The 16,444-nt window shown below is 53.0% G+C and overlaps 1 protein-coding gene across 11 annotated transcripts in view; it reads right to left on the bottom strand.

Annotated features, from left to right (window-relative positions):
* Window positions 1-808: 808 nt before the first annotated feature.
* WDR20 (WD repeat domain 20) overlaps window positions 809-16,444 on the bottom strand; it is a 43,627-nt gene continuing 27,991 nt past the window's right edge. For 2 of the 11 annotated variants that reach the window (XM_039884248.1, XM_039884245.1), the window contains exons 2-3: window positions 13,693-13,875; window positions 809-2,710 (exon numbers count right to left, since the gene is read on the bottom strand). In XM_039884248.1, the coding sequence (XP_039740182.1) occupies window positions 1,436-2,623 (1,188 nt within the window). In that variant the 5' untranslated portion in view covers window positions 2,624-2,710; window positions 13,693-13,875 and the 3' untranslated portion in view covers window positions 809-1,435. Of the gene's footprint in view, window positions 2,711-13,692; window positions 13,876-14,035; window positions 14,129-16,444 lie in introns of those variants that run through there. The other 9 variants (XM_039884252.1, XM_039884251.1, XM_039884247.1 and 6 more) reach the window with 6 other exon arrangements.

Genomic DNA, 16,444 nt, shown 5'->3' with positions numbered 1-16,444 from the left:
GGCGGAGAACCGGGCGTCTCGGGTCTTCGCTGCTGCTGAATCGCATTCACCACTCAAACCAGTGCAAACCTCTCTCTCTCTGTCCAGAAAGGTGTGCAAAACAAAAGCGAACCCACGTGACCGAAATTAGTTAGCAAATAAGCTGTTCATCATCGTGATATAAAACAGGGAGCTCAGAGAACCACCTCATCCACGTGAAAAGCGGGAACGACCCTCCTCACACAGCTGACGGCATCCGGGGGTCCGGAGCCAACGCTGGCTTTCCCCCTGGGAGCAGTGGTCGCCCGCCCAGGGGTTCCACGGCCACTGCTCCCAAGTGGCCACAGGCCACCGGGGCCCAGGGTGAGCCCCTGAGGACAGAGCTCAGGGCTCAGGCCAGCATCAGTGTCCAAGAATGACCCCTCAATCACGACTGCCACACGGTAATAAGAAAGGGGGTGACCCGCACTTGTGCTCCCCTCTGGGTGGGAAAACAAAGCCAGGTCCTCGGGGATTCCATCAGTCTTCACAAAATAAAGCCGCCGAGGAGTCTGCCAGGGCCTAGGGCCCGGTGTCTTTTAGACAAAACCCACCCCAAACAAAACAAAACAAAACAAAACGAAACAAAACGAAACAAAACAAAACAAAACAAAAACCAACCCCAAACAAAACCTTTTCCACGTGGGAAGAAAAACATAAGCAAAGTGCGTTCGACACAAAAGGTCTTGGCTTCTGTGGCACGAGGCGCCTCTGACGAGTGTGGCCGGGCTCGGGGGAACGCGGGCATTTTGTTTAGTGCACAGAATCTCAATCAAAGGGTACAAACTGCTTCTTTGAAAAAGATGTTTATTAAACAATTTTAATTGTCATAAAATGACTAAAATGGGTTTTAAAAATTAAGGCTCTTCTCTTTCTGTGGATTGCCAGAACAATGTAAAAATAATATCAATCAACCCTGCTGAACGCTTTGTTCCTAAAGTTAAATTTCATAGATTCCTAAACATTTTATGATTAAGATAAAAAATCGGACTATAAATGACAATGGCCGTCCGTACTGAACACACACTCTGATCAGGTGTACAATATTCTAATTGAGGAGTTAAGCGAGAATATTCCAGTTAAAGCGGAAATTTTAATTTTAGCATTTGAGTCACTGTTTCCCACACCGCCGTAACTTCCCGAAGATCGCAACGGTCTAACACAGGAACGCTAGCCCTGGGACTCCCAAGAGGGTGACTGACTTGGCTGGCAATTAGTTTGATTATATTTTTTAAACGTTCTAAGGTGAATTATCAAATGATTCAGAATTACATGGCATGCAGTATCCAAAATTATGGCTCTGATGCATTTAGATTTACATTAAGAATAAGAAGTGTCATTCACATTCATTGTACACCCCGCCCCTCCCGCAAGAAAAAAAATCACTACCTATTCAAGTTCTAGCTCTGGTGCAGCATTAAGGGTTGAAACTTACCACTTTCCCAGGCCTTCCCCATGTGCAAATAAATCCCTCCTGACAAGCAGTGACTATACAGTCTTCGAGAAAAATTAACACAGTCAGTCTTTCGTGTGCTATCTTTTTACAGACGAGTGGCTCTAACAAGGGGACGTCTTCCATGCGGGGACACAGGGGCGTGCCCAGGGTTTTAGCTGGGTCCGTTCTGGTTTTGGTAACTAGGTTCAGTTTGTCGCTGCTCTTGCTGGAAATGTGTCCCATGCTGTGGTTTCGCTTGTGGTCTTTCTCGTGGTGCCTGTCCTTCCGGTCGTGTAGTGAGAGAGTGGCGAATTTGCTGACCCCAGAAGCGATGGCCCCGTCGGCGACGCTGCTCTTGCTGCCGGCATTAGAGACGGTGGAGTGTGGGAGGCTGTTGGACCGCGGCAGAGGGGGCGCCGGGTTGCCGGGCGTCGTGACACTGTTCCCAGTGCTGCCGGCGGGAGGACTCGTGGCGTTCATGACATTTGTGTGTGTCCTTGCTCTCGAGAGGGGCTGGTGGGGGAAAAGGATGTCTTCCGTGAGGTCCCACAGGCAGAGCTGCGTGTCCTGGCCCACCGAGCCAAAGCGGTAGGTCACACTGACGGGGCGGCTCTCCGTGGAGTTCCGCTTGGACAGCCGGGACTGGGTGCTGTTCGCTCGGTCTCTGCCGAAGTGGAGGAGGTCCTGGAAGTCCTCGTCACTGCCGCTGAACTCCATCGGGTCGCCGCCTTCCACACTGGTGGTGTAGGGATCAAACGCCACGACGCTGACCCAGGATTTGTGCCCATGGCCTCGCGCTATCACCCGGCAGTCTACAAAAGACCAGACCGTCACCAGGTCGTCCTCGCCACCGGTCACGATGTACTTGCCGTCCGGGCTCCAGCACACGCACAGCAAGCCTCCAAAGTAGCTTTTCATCGTGCCGTGCAGCTCCACCGAGTCAAAGTTGAACACACGCAGAAACCCGTCCTGGCTCACGCACGCCAAGAACTTGCCATCTGGGGAGAAAGCAAACTCGTTGAGGGCCCCCTCGCCCACCGTCCACTTGAGGAGAGGGTTCCTCGTGGATTTGCTCTTGCAAGTGTGCACGGCAAAGCTCTCCCCCTGCTTCAGGAGCTGGTAGTGGGGGGCTGTGGTGCCACAAGTGTGCTCCACATTATACAAGTACATGTTCCCACTCGAATGGGCTACTAGGAAAAGGCTTTCCGAACCGGGAACCCATTTGACACAGGTTACGCGTGACTTGTCTATTAGTCTCTGTGAAGACAAAGGAGAACAAGTTATCACAATGGAGCAGCTGACAGGGCTACTTTCCAGCAAGCGAGCTCGGCTGCTCGGTGGGGGCTGGTCCCTCCGGGCCCTCCACACCCCATCCGTGCCCTGCCCGGCCCGGCCCGGCCCGGCCCGCAAGGGGCGCTCCGGCCACCTGCAGAATCACTTTCTAGAACTGCTCTCGGGTGTGAGGCCCCTGGCTTTCACTGAGGGAGTCAATCATTCGACAGATGCCGTAGCAGGCGCTGGGGCACGCTGCTCAGAGGGCCTGCCCTCGGCACTTGTCACTTCTCACGCTGGGAGGGCCTGCATCTACGCTTCGTGGCACCTACGCGCAGCCTCGCGGGCCCCTCTGCATGTACTGGCTGTCACCTGGCCCTGCTCTGGCTGCTCAGTGTGGCCCCCGCCACAGCCCGCACAGCTCCCACACATGGCCTGGTGCCACCTCAGCCCTGGCAGCACCGAGGCCGCCTCACTCAGATTCGCTGTCCTGCGTGCACCGTTACAAGCGATTCGCCCAAACCTCCTTTGGAACAAGGTGGTGTTTAAGCGACGAACAAGGATGACTCGGGAGCGGGTGCCTAACGCTGCCGTCCCCCTGCCCGTTTGTTTCTGCTGCACGGACGACATCTCTGCAGTGGGCACGGCCTAGGAGTCCAGCCTCCAAAACCAGAAGCACGAAAAGGCCAGACGTGTAACCCGCCCGGCGGCACGGCCCCTGCCCCTGCCCCACCTGCAGGCCTTGCCGGGGCCACGGGCACGGTGGGGTGGCCCTCTCCGGGGTGGCCCTCTCCAGGGTGCCCGGGCCCAAAGTCGCACTGCCAGACACCATCCGGAAGCCCCCGAGTTCTTCGCAGACACACACCGCCGAGCGGCTTCTGCTGGTGCCCTGGCGACCACATGGACCTGCCACCTCCCCTGACCGGCTGGGGTTCCTTGACCCGCCAAGAAGCAGGGCACCTCCCGCCTCGTCGGCTTTGTGCCCTGTGACTGCCGCATTTTACAGAAAATGAAAAAGCAGGTTTTTTCAAAGAGAGATTAACGAGCGACGCTGCTGGTGTGGAAAACGAGGGCCCAGGGGCTCGCGGACCGCGGCTGGACAAGGTCACTCAGCAGCGGGTGTCACTGCTTGCTGCTCTGCAATGTCACAGCCATAGGATGGTCCGGCTAGCCCTCTGAAATTAACAGACGAGGCAAGCTGGCCTCGGGGACACAGACTGCATTTTCACACCCTGTCTGCCTGGTGACCTCTAAAAGGCACCTGATCGCCACGAACGCCAACGGCCAAAGAGCCCAGCACTGCTTGGGCGGGGTGTCCGCGAGCCTGTCCCCATTTCTTCCACAGGATGTCACAGAGGTGGCTAGCGAAGCCAGGTCGAGGCTTTTGTTTCAGGAGGGCCTACCGCAACCCACCAGACCTTGCTGCGCCCAGAAGGCCAAGGCTGCCCCCGCGTTCCCGACCCCAGAAGGGTGACTGGCCTGCTGGTCCCATGTCTAAGGGTCACCACAGCTCACTGCCCACCGGTCGTCAGCTCCTGCACCCCACAGTTCCCTGCAACCAAGTCACATCTCAGTCTTCCAGGGTCACCTGTTACTCTACCATATGTGGAAAGTTTTAAGGACAGATATAAAAACTTCCAGTACTATGGAAATTCTTAGGAGAAATTTTATTTTTGGCTTAAAGAAACACAACAAAAACAATCCCATTAGAACTCGAAATTATAATACTGTCAAGTGAAAACGGTGTCGCCCCGTAGCTGTGAAGTACGAAGACGACTATCACAGCACCGTCATCGAACTAAATGTTACCGGGATGACGAGACACAGCCAAGGACTTCGTTCCGTATGGAGAAGGTGCGCTGAGAACGCTGTAAGTGGACGCAGGATTGTACCTTATGACGAAGACCTGAGCCCGTATTCTGTGCCCTGCCAGGGCCCCTACACACACCCTCAGCCATTCGGCCACTCCCTGGCACTCGGGGACCAGGCCAGTTTAACCGCCTGCAGCCAGACACGTAAAGGGACCGTGGGTCCAGCGCTCCGGGGCAGGGCTTCTCACCTGCTCCACTCCAGCGGCTTTCCTGTCGTGCGCTCAGGCACAGGGACAAGAGAGGCTTCATGGGGTACCCGGGGCTCGGCCACAGCTGGGGTGCATGGCGCCCCATCAGAACAGCAGCACTAAGTTCCGATCTGAGGACCTACTCTGTACGCCGGGCCTGGGGCACGGGGCTCTGCACACGCGCTCTTCAACCCTTCGAGAACCCTGCAGGGCAAGCTTTCGCTTTCCTAACAGATGACACATAAAGGGCACAGGAGAAAGCCTCGACCCCCTCCTTCCCTCCACGCCAGGTCCCGTCCCCAGCTGCTGCCAGCAGCTCCTTGTCCCCCCGCAGAGCGTCCCCCTGTGTGAACAGGGAGCGAACGCACCCGCCCTCGGTTTTCATACTGAAGGGCACGCCACGCGCTGCCTGCGCCTCCGTGGCTCGCTCGGTGACACGCCCGGCCCGTCGGTCGCAATGGGACGAAGACGGGGTCCTCATTCCCTCCTCACACTGCACGGCACTCGGTTTTATGAACGCACTTAGTTGGTTTTATAAGTCCCCAACCGACGGACATTTATGTAGCAATGAACCACCCTGTGCATGCGGCGGTTTCACACGCAGGACTGACTATCACCTGCAGGATAAACTCCCAGCGGAGCAGCTAAGTCAAAAGGTACCTGCATTTACAATTTTTACAGACCGCCAAATTTTCTCCCATGGAGGATAAGACCGTTTCTAGTCCCATCGACAACGTGAGTAAGAGGGTCTGGCTCCCCACAGCGAAGTGGGTGTTACCGCCATGTCACCCGCCAGGAAACGAGGTCCGAGGTCAAGGAAGCGCCAAGACCCACTCACTCACCCGCTCAGTCACCACTCACGCCCAGCCCGTCCTCCGTATCCGAGACGCGACCAGCTGCAGATCGAAAATAATCGGAAAAGAAGTTCTGTTGCTGGTGACAACGTTCACGGTGGCTGCTGATTGTGTCTGTACTGAACATGTACAGTCTTTTCTTGTGTCGCTATTCCCTAAAGAATACAGTGTAACAGCCGTGTACGTTGTCTTAGGTATTACAAGTAATCTGGAGATGAGGTGAAGTCGCATGCTGACACTACACCACTTAGTAAGGGGCTTGAGCACCCTCAGTCTCCAGGGGGTTTCTGGAGCCAATCTCCCATGGATACCAGGGGACTACTTTGCTCAGTACTTTTTCTCTCTGTATCGAATGCACAGCATACATCAGGTACCGATACAGCACTGATTAAAACACACCAGACGTCCCTTGCCTGGAATTTACATTCGAGAGGGATGAAAAAACAGTGACATTTCCAGGGTCTGGTGGGAATGAGTGCTGTGGAGAACCAACCAACCAGGGAGACGAGACAAACCTGGCGGGGACGGGACTGCAGTGCCATCAGTCACAAACAGCGGGGCCAGGAAGGCGTCCCTCTGGCAGCGAGGGCAGGCGAGCAAAGACTGGAAGGACGCCGACTGCAGCCGAGAGGTGGGGAAGAGCATCTGCACACGACCCCCACCCCCAGGGATGCTGAGGCGGGAGCGAACCAAGCACCAGCCAGCCCAGAGGGACAGAAGGGACCAGTGCAGGGGGGCAGACTGGGCGACAGGAAGCGCACGCCGTCCTGGCTGCAGCACCTGAGCCAGGGCAGGAAGTTAGGTCCAGAATTGTGAGCTGGGACTCAAGGCCATGGAGTCCCAGGCGAAGGGACTAGGGCTGTGACCGTGAAGCCCTGTGCGGCCCATCCCACAGCCCCGGGCATCTGGAATGCGATGGCGGAGCTCCGGCTGCGCCATCGGTCAGCCCGCGGTACTTATATGAGACGCGAATGGTCTGAAGCGGACTGTGCTGTGAGCGTGAAATACACACTGGACTCCGAAGACTACAAAATGATGGAAACCAGCTCATTCATAATTTTTATGCTGATTATACTGTATATTGAAATAATATTTTGGACTTATTAAAATAAAAACTTAACTTTACCTACTTTTTACGTATTTACTGTGGCTATTAGAAAATTTGAAATTGTCTGTGAGGCTCACACTGTATTCTACGGGCAGTGCTGCTGCAGACAGTGGGGCGCGCAGGTTTCTGAAAAGGGAAGGGGCAGAATAATGTGAGATCCCCCAGCAGCGGGTGCAGCGTGGAACGTGGGGCAGTGCTTGGAAGGACCACTTAGGCTACGACAATTGTCCGTGGACAAACAGTCTTAAACCTGACGGGCTCAACGATGGCTCAGGCTGGCGCAGGAGGAGGTGGGGGTGAAGAACGGGGCGCCTGAGTGACTAGGAAGGCGGCGACAGAAAAAGACGGGACAGGGTGTGGGGAGAAATCCAAGTGTCCTCATCCAGTAGGCAGCTCATGAAAATGACCAGGAAGACAAGGAAATCAGCTGCGAACAGTGAGAGCCGGCTCTGTGACACCCTCCGAGGAAGGTGTCAGAGAGGAAGAGGAGAGCGTGACACCCTGAAAACTCTCCTCATAAACAAGGAGCAGGACGAAAACTAGGCAAGCGGAAGGAAAAGCAGAGAAACGGCCCAGAATCTCATGAGTGACGCTGAGTGAGTGTCCACGACAGGCCAGGTGCCCCGCTCTGGGCACCGGGTTCCCCTTCGGCGAGACACAGGTCTGTGAGGTGAGCGTTTCACAGACCAGGAAGTGAGGCTCCGAGAGGGCACGTGCTTCGGGCAGGCGGAGCAGGCGGAGGCCCCCTTAGGCAAGCACGGACGAGCAGGCCTGGGGGAGGGATGGGGAGAAGCCAGCCCCCTGCTCGCAGCTGGAGACCAGAAGCCGAGGAGAAACACCGACGCCAGCGGGGACACTCTGGTGGCAAGGAGCTGAGGAGTGCTGGAGCCCCGCTCCTGGAACCCGCCGTGGGGCAGGAAGACGAGCAGCCGGGGAGACGAGGCAGCTGAGACGGTCTCTGTGAGCTCGCCTGGCACAGCCGATGGGCTCTCCAGGCGACAGTCAATTCCGAAATGCTCCAAAGGCCTACTTTTATAACCACTTTCATTTTTAAAAATCTGGATATCAAATGTGCCATTTCTGTGTGTCAGGACACCTCCCCTGGAGGGGGCCCCCGCACCCCCCTCCCGCTTTCACCCCATGCTCCCCACTCTGATGCCAAAGAAACTGTCCCACTGCCACTGCCACTGACATTAACCCAGTGAGAATCAAACACACGCCCAAACCACCAATCAACGGCCTTAACAGACCAGACTTTCTAACTATACTAAACTAGTTAAAAGGAAACGAGAATAAAAACCAGTCTGTAACCACATTAAAGCATCGCTGCTAGAAAGAAGCCTTCGGGAGCACTCAGTTTCCTACTTCCTTTCACTACTAGCAACGTGACAGGCAGGACAATGTTATTTCTGGGGGAATGTGTATGCATTTTAAAATGCGGTTATCAATTTATAACAAAATTACTAAAACAATTCAAAAACCACAGCGGCTGCGGGAAGAGCCGTAATGGAGCCACAAGGGCTTTGAGCGCAAAGGCGGCTACGGAGAGCCGCCTCCCGAGGGAGGCTGGGGACAGGGCACTTGGAGGCCGCGTACGAGGACCGGAGGTCATTTCATGTGAAGACTGAAAGAAGCACATCACTTTGCGCTCACCTCCTTCGATTAAAAAAGCAAAAACAAAAGTCATGAAATGCACAGAGCCACTCTTTTGATACAGAACTGGACAGAATGTCGCAAAGCTGGGTCCCCCGCCCCGCCCGCCCCCACTCACTCCTGGGGGCACTGGTGCAGGAGGAGCCTGCAACTAACTGGGGGGACTGGAGAGAAGTCACAGCCGTGGGCTAGCCAGAGGGCCCAGAGGGCAGGGCCGGCTCCCTGCCCTTCCCGCAGACCTGGACGAGACCATGGGGAGGCGGGGCCTACGCAACGTGCTGGCCCCGGCCACACCTGTGAGGAGGACAAAGTCAAGGACGGAGGGTCTCATTACACGTCGGCAATGAAAGAAGCCAAGACGACATGTTCTTTTTCAATTTTACTTCTTATCCAACAGTCAAAACATACTTGAGAATCCTCTGAAGTTACTCTTCTATGGCTATGACCTTGAAATAATTGGAATTTTTAAAAAGACAAACAAGGCTGAGTTCACCGCCATATAGAAATTGTCCCTTTAAAATTCCTCCTGCCCAATGCATCATAACCACTAGAAATAAAAAGCGAAGCCCCCACCCCTTAGGGGTGTTTCACACAAGGCTGAATGCTGATGGGGTGACTCTCCGTCCCAGGTGGCTCTTATAATGAAGGCAGGCTCTACGGTCTGGAGCTCACCGGATGTGCCACACCACCCTCAGCGGAGGCCCAGCGGATGCCGAGGGCTACAAACTGAAACCCAAAACCCACTTGGAGACTGGAGACAGCGGAGGCCCTGGGGTCTGAGCTCTCACTCCCCAGGGGAGGCCGGAAAGGACCAGGGACTTTCCTCCCTGCTGGGGGCGCAGGCACAGCAGCCAGGGTGACTGGATGGCCCAGGAGTGGCTCTAGCCTCTGCGAACCGAACGGATCTGGGTCCAGGCTGGCAGCGAAGGCTGCTGGCGTCCGCAGTGGAAGCTGTGGCTCTTAGTCTTGGGGACAACGCCGGGACTGACAGGGGTGCTCTCCCTCTTCTCCATACTGCGCTGTCTCAATGTTTCTCTACGCAAGTGTTCGAGATGCTTCTACTTTTTAATTAATGGGGAAAAAAATCACCCCCGTTTTAAGATATACTCTTGAGATACACTTTTAAGATACACTCGATTACCGTATAGAGATTTTCATCTACCTTTAATCTCAGGTGGCTTTCTGGAATGTACTATTCCATGCCTACCGGGCATCCATCCATCCATCCATCTAACCATGCACTGTTTTCACGTACCAGGTACTTCTACAAAGGAGGCATGGTCAGAATAATCAGTACCGGGCACACGTGTTAACGGTGGCCGAGAGGAGAGAGCAGCCCCCGCACTCAGCCTCACACACGAGGATTCTCTGCCTGGGCTGCCCTGCTCTGACCTTCTTGTCCTGGAACGGTACTTCTGTTTCTCCTTCAAAACTGCCGGTATCTCACCTCCCCAGGAGCTGTTCGAGGGGCGCTCTGTGCTAACAGCTCAAGGGCAGCACGCCCTCTGCTGGGTAGTGCGCTCACCCACTCCCCAGCTGAGGGGGCAGGGAGCAGAGCCACACCGCCGGCCAGTCAGCGGCAGAGCTGCCATATGAGCCCCAGGTGTTCGGCCTCCAGGGTCCCCGGTCTTAGCCACGGGGCTGAGTCTGCAAATTTAGGGTGAAAAAGCTGATGGCTTTAAGAGCGCCTCTGGGGACAGCACGGTGGGATGGCCCGTCTGGGAGCGCGGTCGGGGCTTGGTCCCGGGTGCCTGGCTCCTCCTGTACTTTCTCCGCAGACCCTCCTCCTAACCTCGGGGGTATGACTACTATTTATATGCTGACGACTCCCCTAGTTACCTCTAGTTTTGGGCTCCAGACCCACGTAGCCAACCACCTACCAGCCTCTCGAGTCTCACATGCACGAAACGGACCTCTGTCTGCCCTCTGCCTCGGGCCCCGACACCTGCTCCTTCCACAGTCGTACCCAGTGTAGCGCCATGATCGCCAGAAACCCAAGCTGTGTCCACACGTCTCCCCAGTGCGGTCTCCGAGACGCAGCCAATCTGACCGCCTCGCGCTCCTGTCCCTTCTATCGGACCCAGACTCAGGAGAGGACACAGACCTGGGCCGGACCCTGAGTGGCACGGGCCCCCAGGTTCATACTCCACTTTGTACCGCCCTCTAGGTGCCCACCGTCCTCCCTCGGTTCTGGTCCCAGGTTCTTTCCCACCCCAGGGCCTTCACCTGCGCTCCTGCCTGCAGGAGCCTCTTCCAGTTCCTCACCTGGCCGCCTCTTCACGCGAGGCTCACCTTAAAGCACGCCACTTACTCCGGGAGGAGAGACGGTCTCCTCCTCCCCACTTAAAACAGGCCTCGTGTTTCTTTCAGGCCCACTGTCTCCTCCTACATCACAAGTCACCATCTGCCGTGTGTGCGCAGGGTATGTGCTGTGTAAAGGCAGTAAACCGCGGCGCGGCTGTGTGTGTGTGTGTGCGCTGCGGCGTGTTAAAGGCAGGTGTGCTGTTCGTCATTCCTCTCTCCCCCCTGAGAGGGGTGAAGCAGGGCCGGGGTCATCTGCCACTGCACCCAATGATAAGCACACGGCAGGCAATCGAGGTCTGGCGAATGAAAAAATGGCCACAACTCCAGGTCAAGCCCTCAGCCCTCACCTGGGCAGTTACTAGAGCTTTGTCGCTGGGCTTGCTACCTTCCTTCTCTCCTCATTCTAATCCACCTTCCACAAGAATCCTAAGAAAACGCATTTGACCCTGTCGCCCCCTTGAGTAGAGGCCCAGAGGCTCCCCCACAGCCTCCAGAGTCAGATCCGAACTTGTCGCATGTCGTGAAAGGGCTTCTTTGGTACGGCTGACTCCTGCCACCCCGAGGCCCGCAGGCTGTGGTTTGGCCGCCCTCGGTTCCAGGCTGTTCCCCGCCACTGCGCCCTCCAGCTCTGAAGGCCTGCCTCCCACTCCTCCAAATCCTCTGCATCGTTCAAGACCCAGATATCAAATGTCACCTTCTGGAAGCCTTCTCAGACTTCCGTCGAGCTTAATGTTTGCTTTCGTTTTATGACATCTGATACACACTGAAGAATACGGCTAACGCGTGTCCCCTGGCCCTCTGGTCACAGCCCCGGGAGAACACACGCCCCAGCACTGTGCGTGCAGCTTCCTAAGTGAGCTCCTGGGGAGACAAGGGCCTGTCCTGCTTCCACGGTGGGGAGCACGTCCCCAATGAGTAAGAGCTTATGGAATAAGTTTCTAGTTCCAACTCTACCATCAACTTGCACCTGATCTGGACACTTCACTTACCTTCTCTCTGACAATTTCCTCGTCTGTAAAATGGCAACAGTCGCACACCATCCCCAAGAGGGAATAAAGCAGAGACTCTGACAGTGCAAAGCGTGGCGTGATGACTGCGTCGACTACTGTTCCTGGCACTCTATGAGAAACAAACCTGACGACCCTTGCTCTGAGACTCCCTGACCAAAATCTGATGAAAACGTCATCCATGCAGCCAAAGAATTTCCATACTGTGAAGGGCAATCAATTTTAGTCTCGAGTTGTCAAGGCCAAGTTGGCATTACATCATACACAGTCCTAGCATTGTGAACAGCCATTTTTCAAATAAAATGTAACTCATGCTTCGGTCATGAGGAGCGAGGAGGTGCTTTCTAGCCTGCTGCCCCCAGCTGCCCAGAGTCAGGGCGGGTCGGGCTGATGCGTCTGAGTGCCCACTGGGCCCTGAGACTCCAGGGACCTGTGGTCCCCGGCTCCTGCCCTCCCCCGGCGATGACACACAAACCCTTCTTGTTCTCTAAGTGGCATTCTGTGCCATCCTCAGCAGAGCGGCCTCCTGCCCTTGTTTACCGACAGCCTTTTACATGATTTCAATCCCTTCCCCCTTAATAGCACGTCCCTACCGACACAAACAAAACCCACGAGGAGCCCAAATTCAAGAGTTCTATTAACTGCACAGAAGGCTGGTTTTGAGGCCCCGCTCTCACGCACAATAAATGAAAGAATGAACGAACTGATTACAATTAGCTGATTACAATCCAGCTAACTTAGAAATCACTTCCTTAGATGATATTAGTAAAATATCTAGGTAAATAAGAATAAATTTCTGCTTTTTAATGGGATGAAATACTTCTCCTCCACAGTTCGTCAATCCGGATGGCAAATTCTGTTGCCAGTCAACCCAAATGCAGCTAGAGAGAAGACAGCATGGTTCAAAGGTTCTCCAACCCAACTGGCAACGCCACACAGGGGCACGTTGGATGGATGCTGGGGACGCATGGACAGCATCTGCCACAGAGACCGCAAATGAATCAGGATTTTAACCACAATCTGTCAAGCTGAATATCCGTCCCCAAATTATTTCTTAAGAGCCAGAAACCATGGTGTGCTTCTGTTCTCAGTTAGTGGCATCGAAACCACTGTCCTTCCTCAGAGAGGGGTCCCACATGACCTGACCCTTGTCACATCAGGACTGAGGTCGCAAACAGGGTGGAACTCAGGACTTCTAACCCAGCAAGCCTCCGTCACCTCCCCCGCTGGCTAAGGCGTGCTGGAACAGAGGAAGGAGCCGTTCACCACGCAACGGCGATCCTGGGGCCGAAGAGCCTCTGCAGCAGCCCTAACACACGCAATCGACTTGGCCATCTCCGCCTGTCAGGTTAACAGTCCTCATGTGTTCCTGAACAGACAACCCAGCTCAGCTATCTCAGGCTCCTTCCAGAATGAAACCGAAGATACCAGAAACTCCAGGACATACTACACCACTGGCAATGGTTATGTCGTGGGATCCAATTCTAAGTGCCAGGATTTCTAACTATGTCAGAGGTGATTTTACAGCAAATATTTTCAAGAGCAAGAGCATGATTTCTTAGCCAAACGCCTGTCAAACATACACACAAAAGCGACCTAAGAAAATGTCATCGAATCCTTTGATCTGTATGAAATTTTCTGGTGATGTGAACAAAGTCTGGAATTCTATATTTTCTTTTTTAATCTATAAATATCAAGTTATAGTCTCACCCGTATCTCCATTATAAAAGTTTTAAAGCATCTGCTATAGACGCCTGAACATTCTCCATGAAAAAAAAAAACAAAAAACAGAAAACAGTCACCCCAAAGAACAAGTAAAAGTCAACAAGTTAATTCACCACTTTTACACTTGGGCAACGCTAAGCAGGACAGCCAAGAGAATGAGAAACGGGCTTAGCTCAAAGTATAAGGCCCACTACCCTTGGAAAGGACATATAAATTCTTAAAGGGAATCTTAACAGCTTAGACAGGGTGCTACTTACTTCCTCATTAAATAGTTTGCTAGTTTCTTTTTTGATTGGGTCTATAAGCTGGACTTGGCCTGCGGAAAAGCCCACTAGGAGAGAGACACTTTCTGCTGTGGCTGTTAGGTGGTTGAAGTCATGACAAGTAGGCTGTGTTCCTTTGTATATCCTTTTATCTATTGGTTTACTCAAGTCAGCAGCCTGGAGGAGAAAGAGAAAAATACATACGGTAAACAGCACATTGAGATGAGAAACCTAAGTCACACTATTTTATATTCCACTATGATGTTAAATCTTAAAAACAAAGGTATTTTAAATATTTTCTCAGATTTTAGCATTTTATAAAAGCACTTTCACATACCTCAGCCAATGTGACACTGTTAGACTATCCACAATGTTTGTAACCGGGACTTTCTCAACTTCTTCTTCACATGTATTCAACAAGACTCCTGGACTGCAGGAGGAAAAACCCTTGATACTAAATTTAGTCTGTGCAAGATGCGTTTCGAGCATTTTCTAGCAGAGGACCCCTAAGCACAGAAGGCTTGGCTTTCAAGTGCAGCTACAATACCTCGGTGCTCACTGTTGAGTCACCTGAAGCCCAGTGCTTCCCAAAGTGTGGTCCCCAGACCAGCAGTGGCAGCAGCATCACCTGGAAACTCAGGAATGCGCATTCTCCAGCCCCACATCAGACCACAGGAATCAGAAAGGACGGGGCGGGCTCAGCAAGCTGTAGTTTAAAAAGGCTTCCGGGTGATCCTGATGCCCACTCAGGTTTGGGAACCAAGACCATAGCCGACTGCCAGCAGGCGCTCCCTTACTGGGTCCCGCCCTCTCCCATCCCTCTCCCGCGTTTACTAATAGGTAACCTTCGCCTACGGAGCCCACGCTCCCTCAGTGCAGGGCATGCGTCATCTTTCATCTTTACAATGGTCCTTCGAGGTAGATAATATTTCTCCATTTTACGGATGAGAAAACGAGTTTAGGGAAATAACTCAACCAAGGTCACCATACCTACCTACTATGTGGCAGGGCGACTTTGGAACCCAGGTCTGTTTGACGATAAAGAGGGAGAAAACATACACCCACACACCCACATGCCCCAAAGTCAAGTGCAAATGACTTGGACTTGGACTAAATGTGATTTTTCAACGTGCCTCCCTCCTTCCAAAGCAGGATTCTTTTCTTCACGAGAAATGTTCTGTGCGATCCAGTACGCTGGATGTTACTGCTGAAATAAAGGAAACCCGCCCTCCCCCCACGTCTGCTGTTACATCCCAGGTGCAGAGGACTGTGAACAGATGCACCCAGAGAGCATCTCGAGCCGCGCGGGCTCCGCGGGTCTGCACTGCCACGCCCTGCGTGGGTTCTGAAGGTTCTTCCTTTCAAAGGGGCCTGTGACACTGCGAGGACTCTAAGACTGACTTTTCAGATAGCAAATGTGAATACCGAGTAGAAAGAGGACCTCCAAATGACAGGCCTCTGCGCAAACTCAAAACCCGAGCGCGTCCGGAAGTTTGGACCCAGGGGTACCAGGCACTGTGGGGGCGCAGGGCTGAGGGGTGCAGACGACGCCCTCGTCCAGCTGTGGGGCTCTGGGAGGAGGAGGCAGCTCCGCCCTGCTGATCCCAACCTCATGGGATCGTCCTCAGGATGAAAGGAGAGAGCAGATGCAGGAAAGAGCCTTGGAAAGCGTAATCTGAAGTATGACACAAAACGAAGGGCAGTCCTGACTTCGGGGCGAAGGGAACGGGAGGGGAGGGGAGAGAGTGCCACAAGGCAGGGGCTCGAGGCCAGCTCAGCAGAGGCCCCCGGAGCCAGCCGGAGGCCAGGCGCTGAGGGAAGGCCCCTAGGCTGGGCACTAAAGGCAGGAGAGAGAATTCTAGACTAAGAGAACAACACAGCAAATCACCTCAGAGTGAGAAAGACATCAGCAAAAGTACAATAGCTCAAAATATAAAATAAGAGACACTAGCAGCTAGAGACAAAAATCTAATCTGAAATATGAACCAATTAAATTATGACATGATCGCTACAACAGCATACATAACTCTTGAGACTTTTTTTAAAAAGTTTGCTTAGGGACTTCCCCCTAAAAGAATATTCCTAGGGGGGAGAAAGTAAAAAATAAAATGTTAAAAATAAAAAAAATAAAGAAAAAACCATTTACAATAATAAAAGATAAAAAAATAAAGAACATACCTAAGATTATCCACTGAAATATAAAAATCTCTTCAAAGGTAAGCCAAAAATTAACAAAGAAAACATATTAATATGAGTTAAACGAGCAAAAGAATATACCCCAGTTCTCAGAACAACAGAGGAAGTAAAGGCGCCCATTTCTCCGAGGACTGTGCCGGTCTGCGCGTACGGATCCTGTACGGTCCTGCGTGAGCCCCAGTTCCTGGCATATCGGTTTCATATCCCCGCCCCCTAATATGAAACGTTACTGAAAAGATGTCACCCGTAATTAAAGCATATGTGAACACCTAAAGTATCTGAAATGCTAACTGAAAGATTAATCTTACTCTTAAATCACGTAAATACTCATGTAAACACCCTGTTTACTCATCTGCTTAACAAACTTTCTTCTTAGACCACTGCTCTCAAAGTGCACCCGTCCACGAATGGTTTAATAGTCTGTACTCGAAATTAAATGCAGAAGTCGAGAATAAGCTTTAGAAATCTTTATGGCAGTTTGACGGAGTAATTTTATATCTGTTGAATCTAATAATAAAAAATGAGAGTTTGCACTCTGCACGTCTTTTTC

The sequence above is a fragment of the Pteropus medius genome, unplaced genomic scaffold (genome assembly GCF_902729225.1).
Source record: "Pteropus medius unplaced genomic scaffold, Ma_sr-lr_union100, whole genome shotgun sequence".
NCBI lineage: Eukaryota > Metazoa > Chordata > Mammalia > Chiroptera > Pteropodidae > Pteropus > Pteropus medius.
Note: the sequence above shows the minus strand (reverse complement) of the source record. Positions and strands in the feature narration are given on the sequence as shown.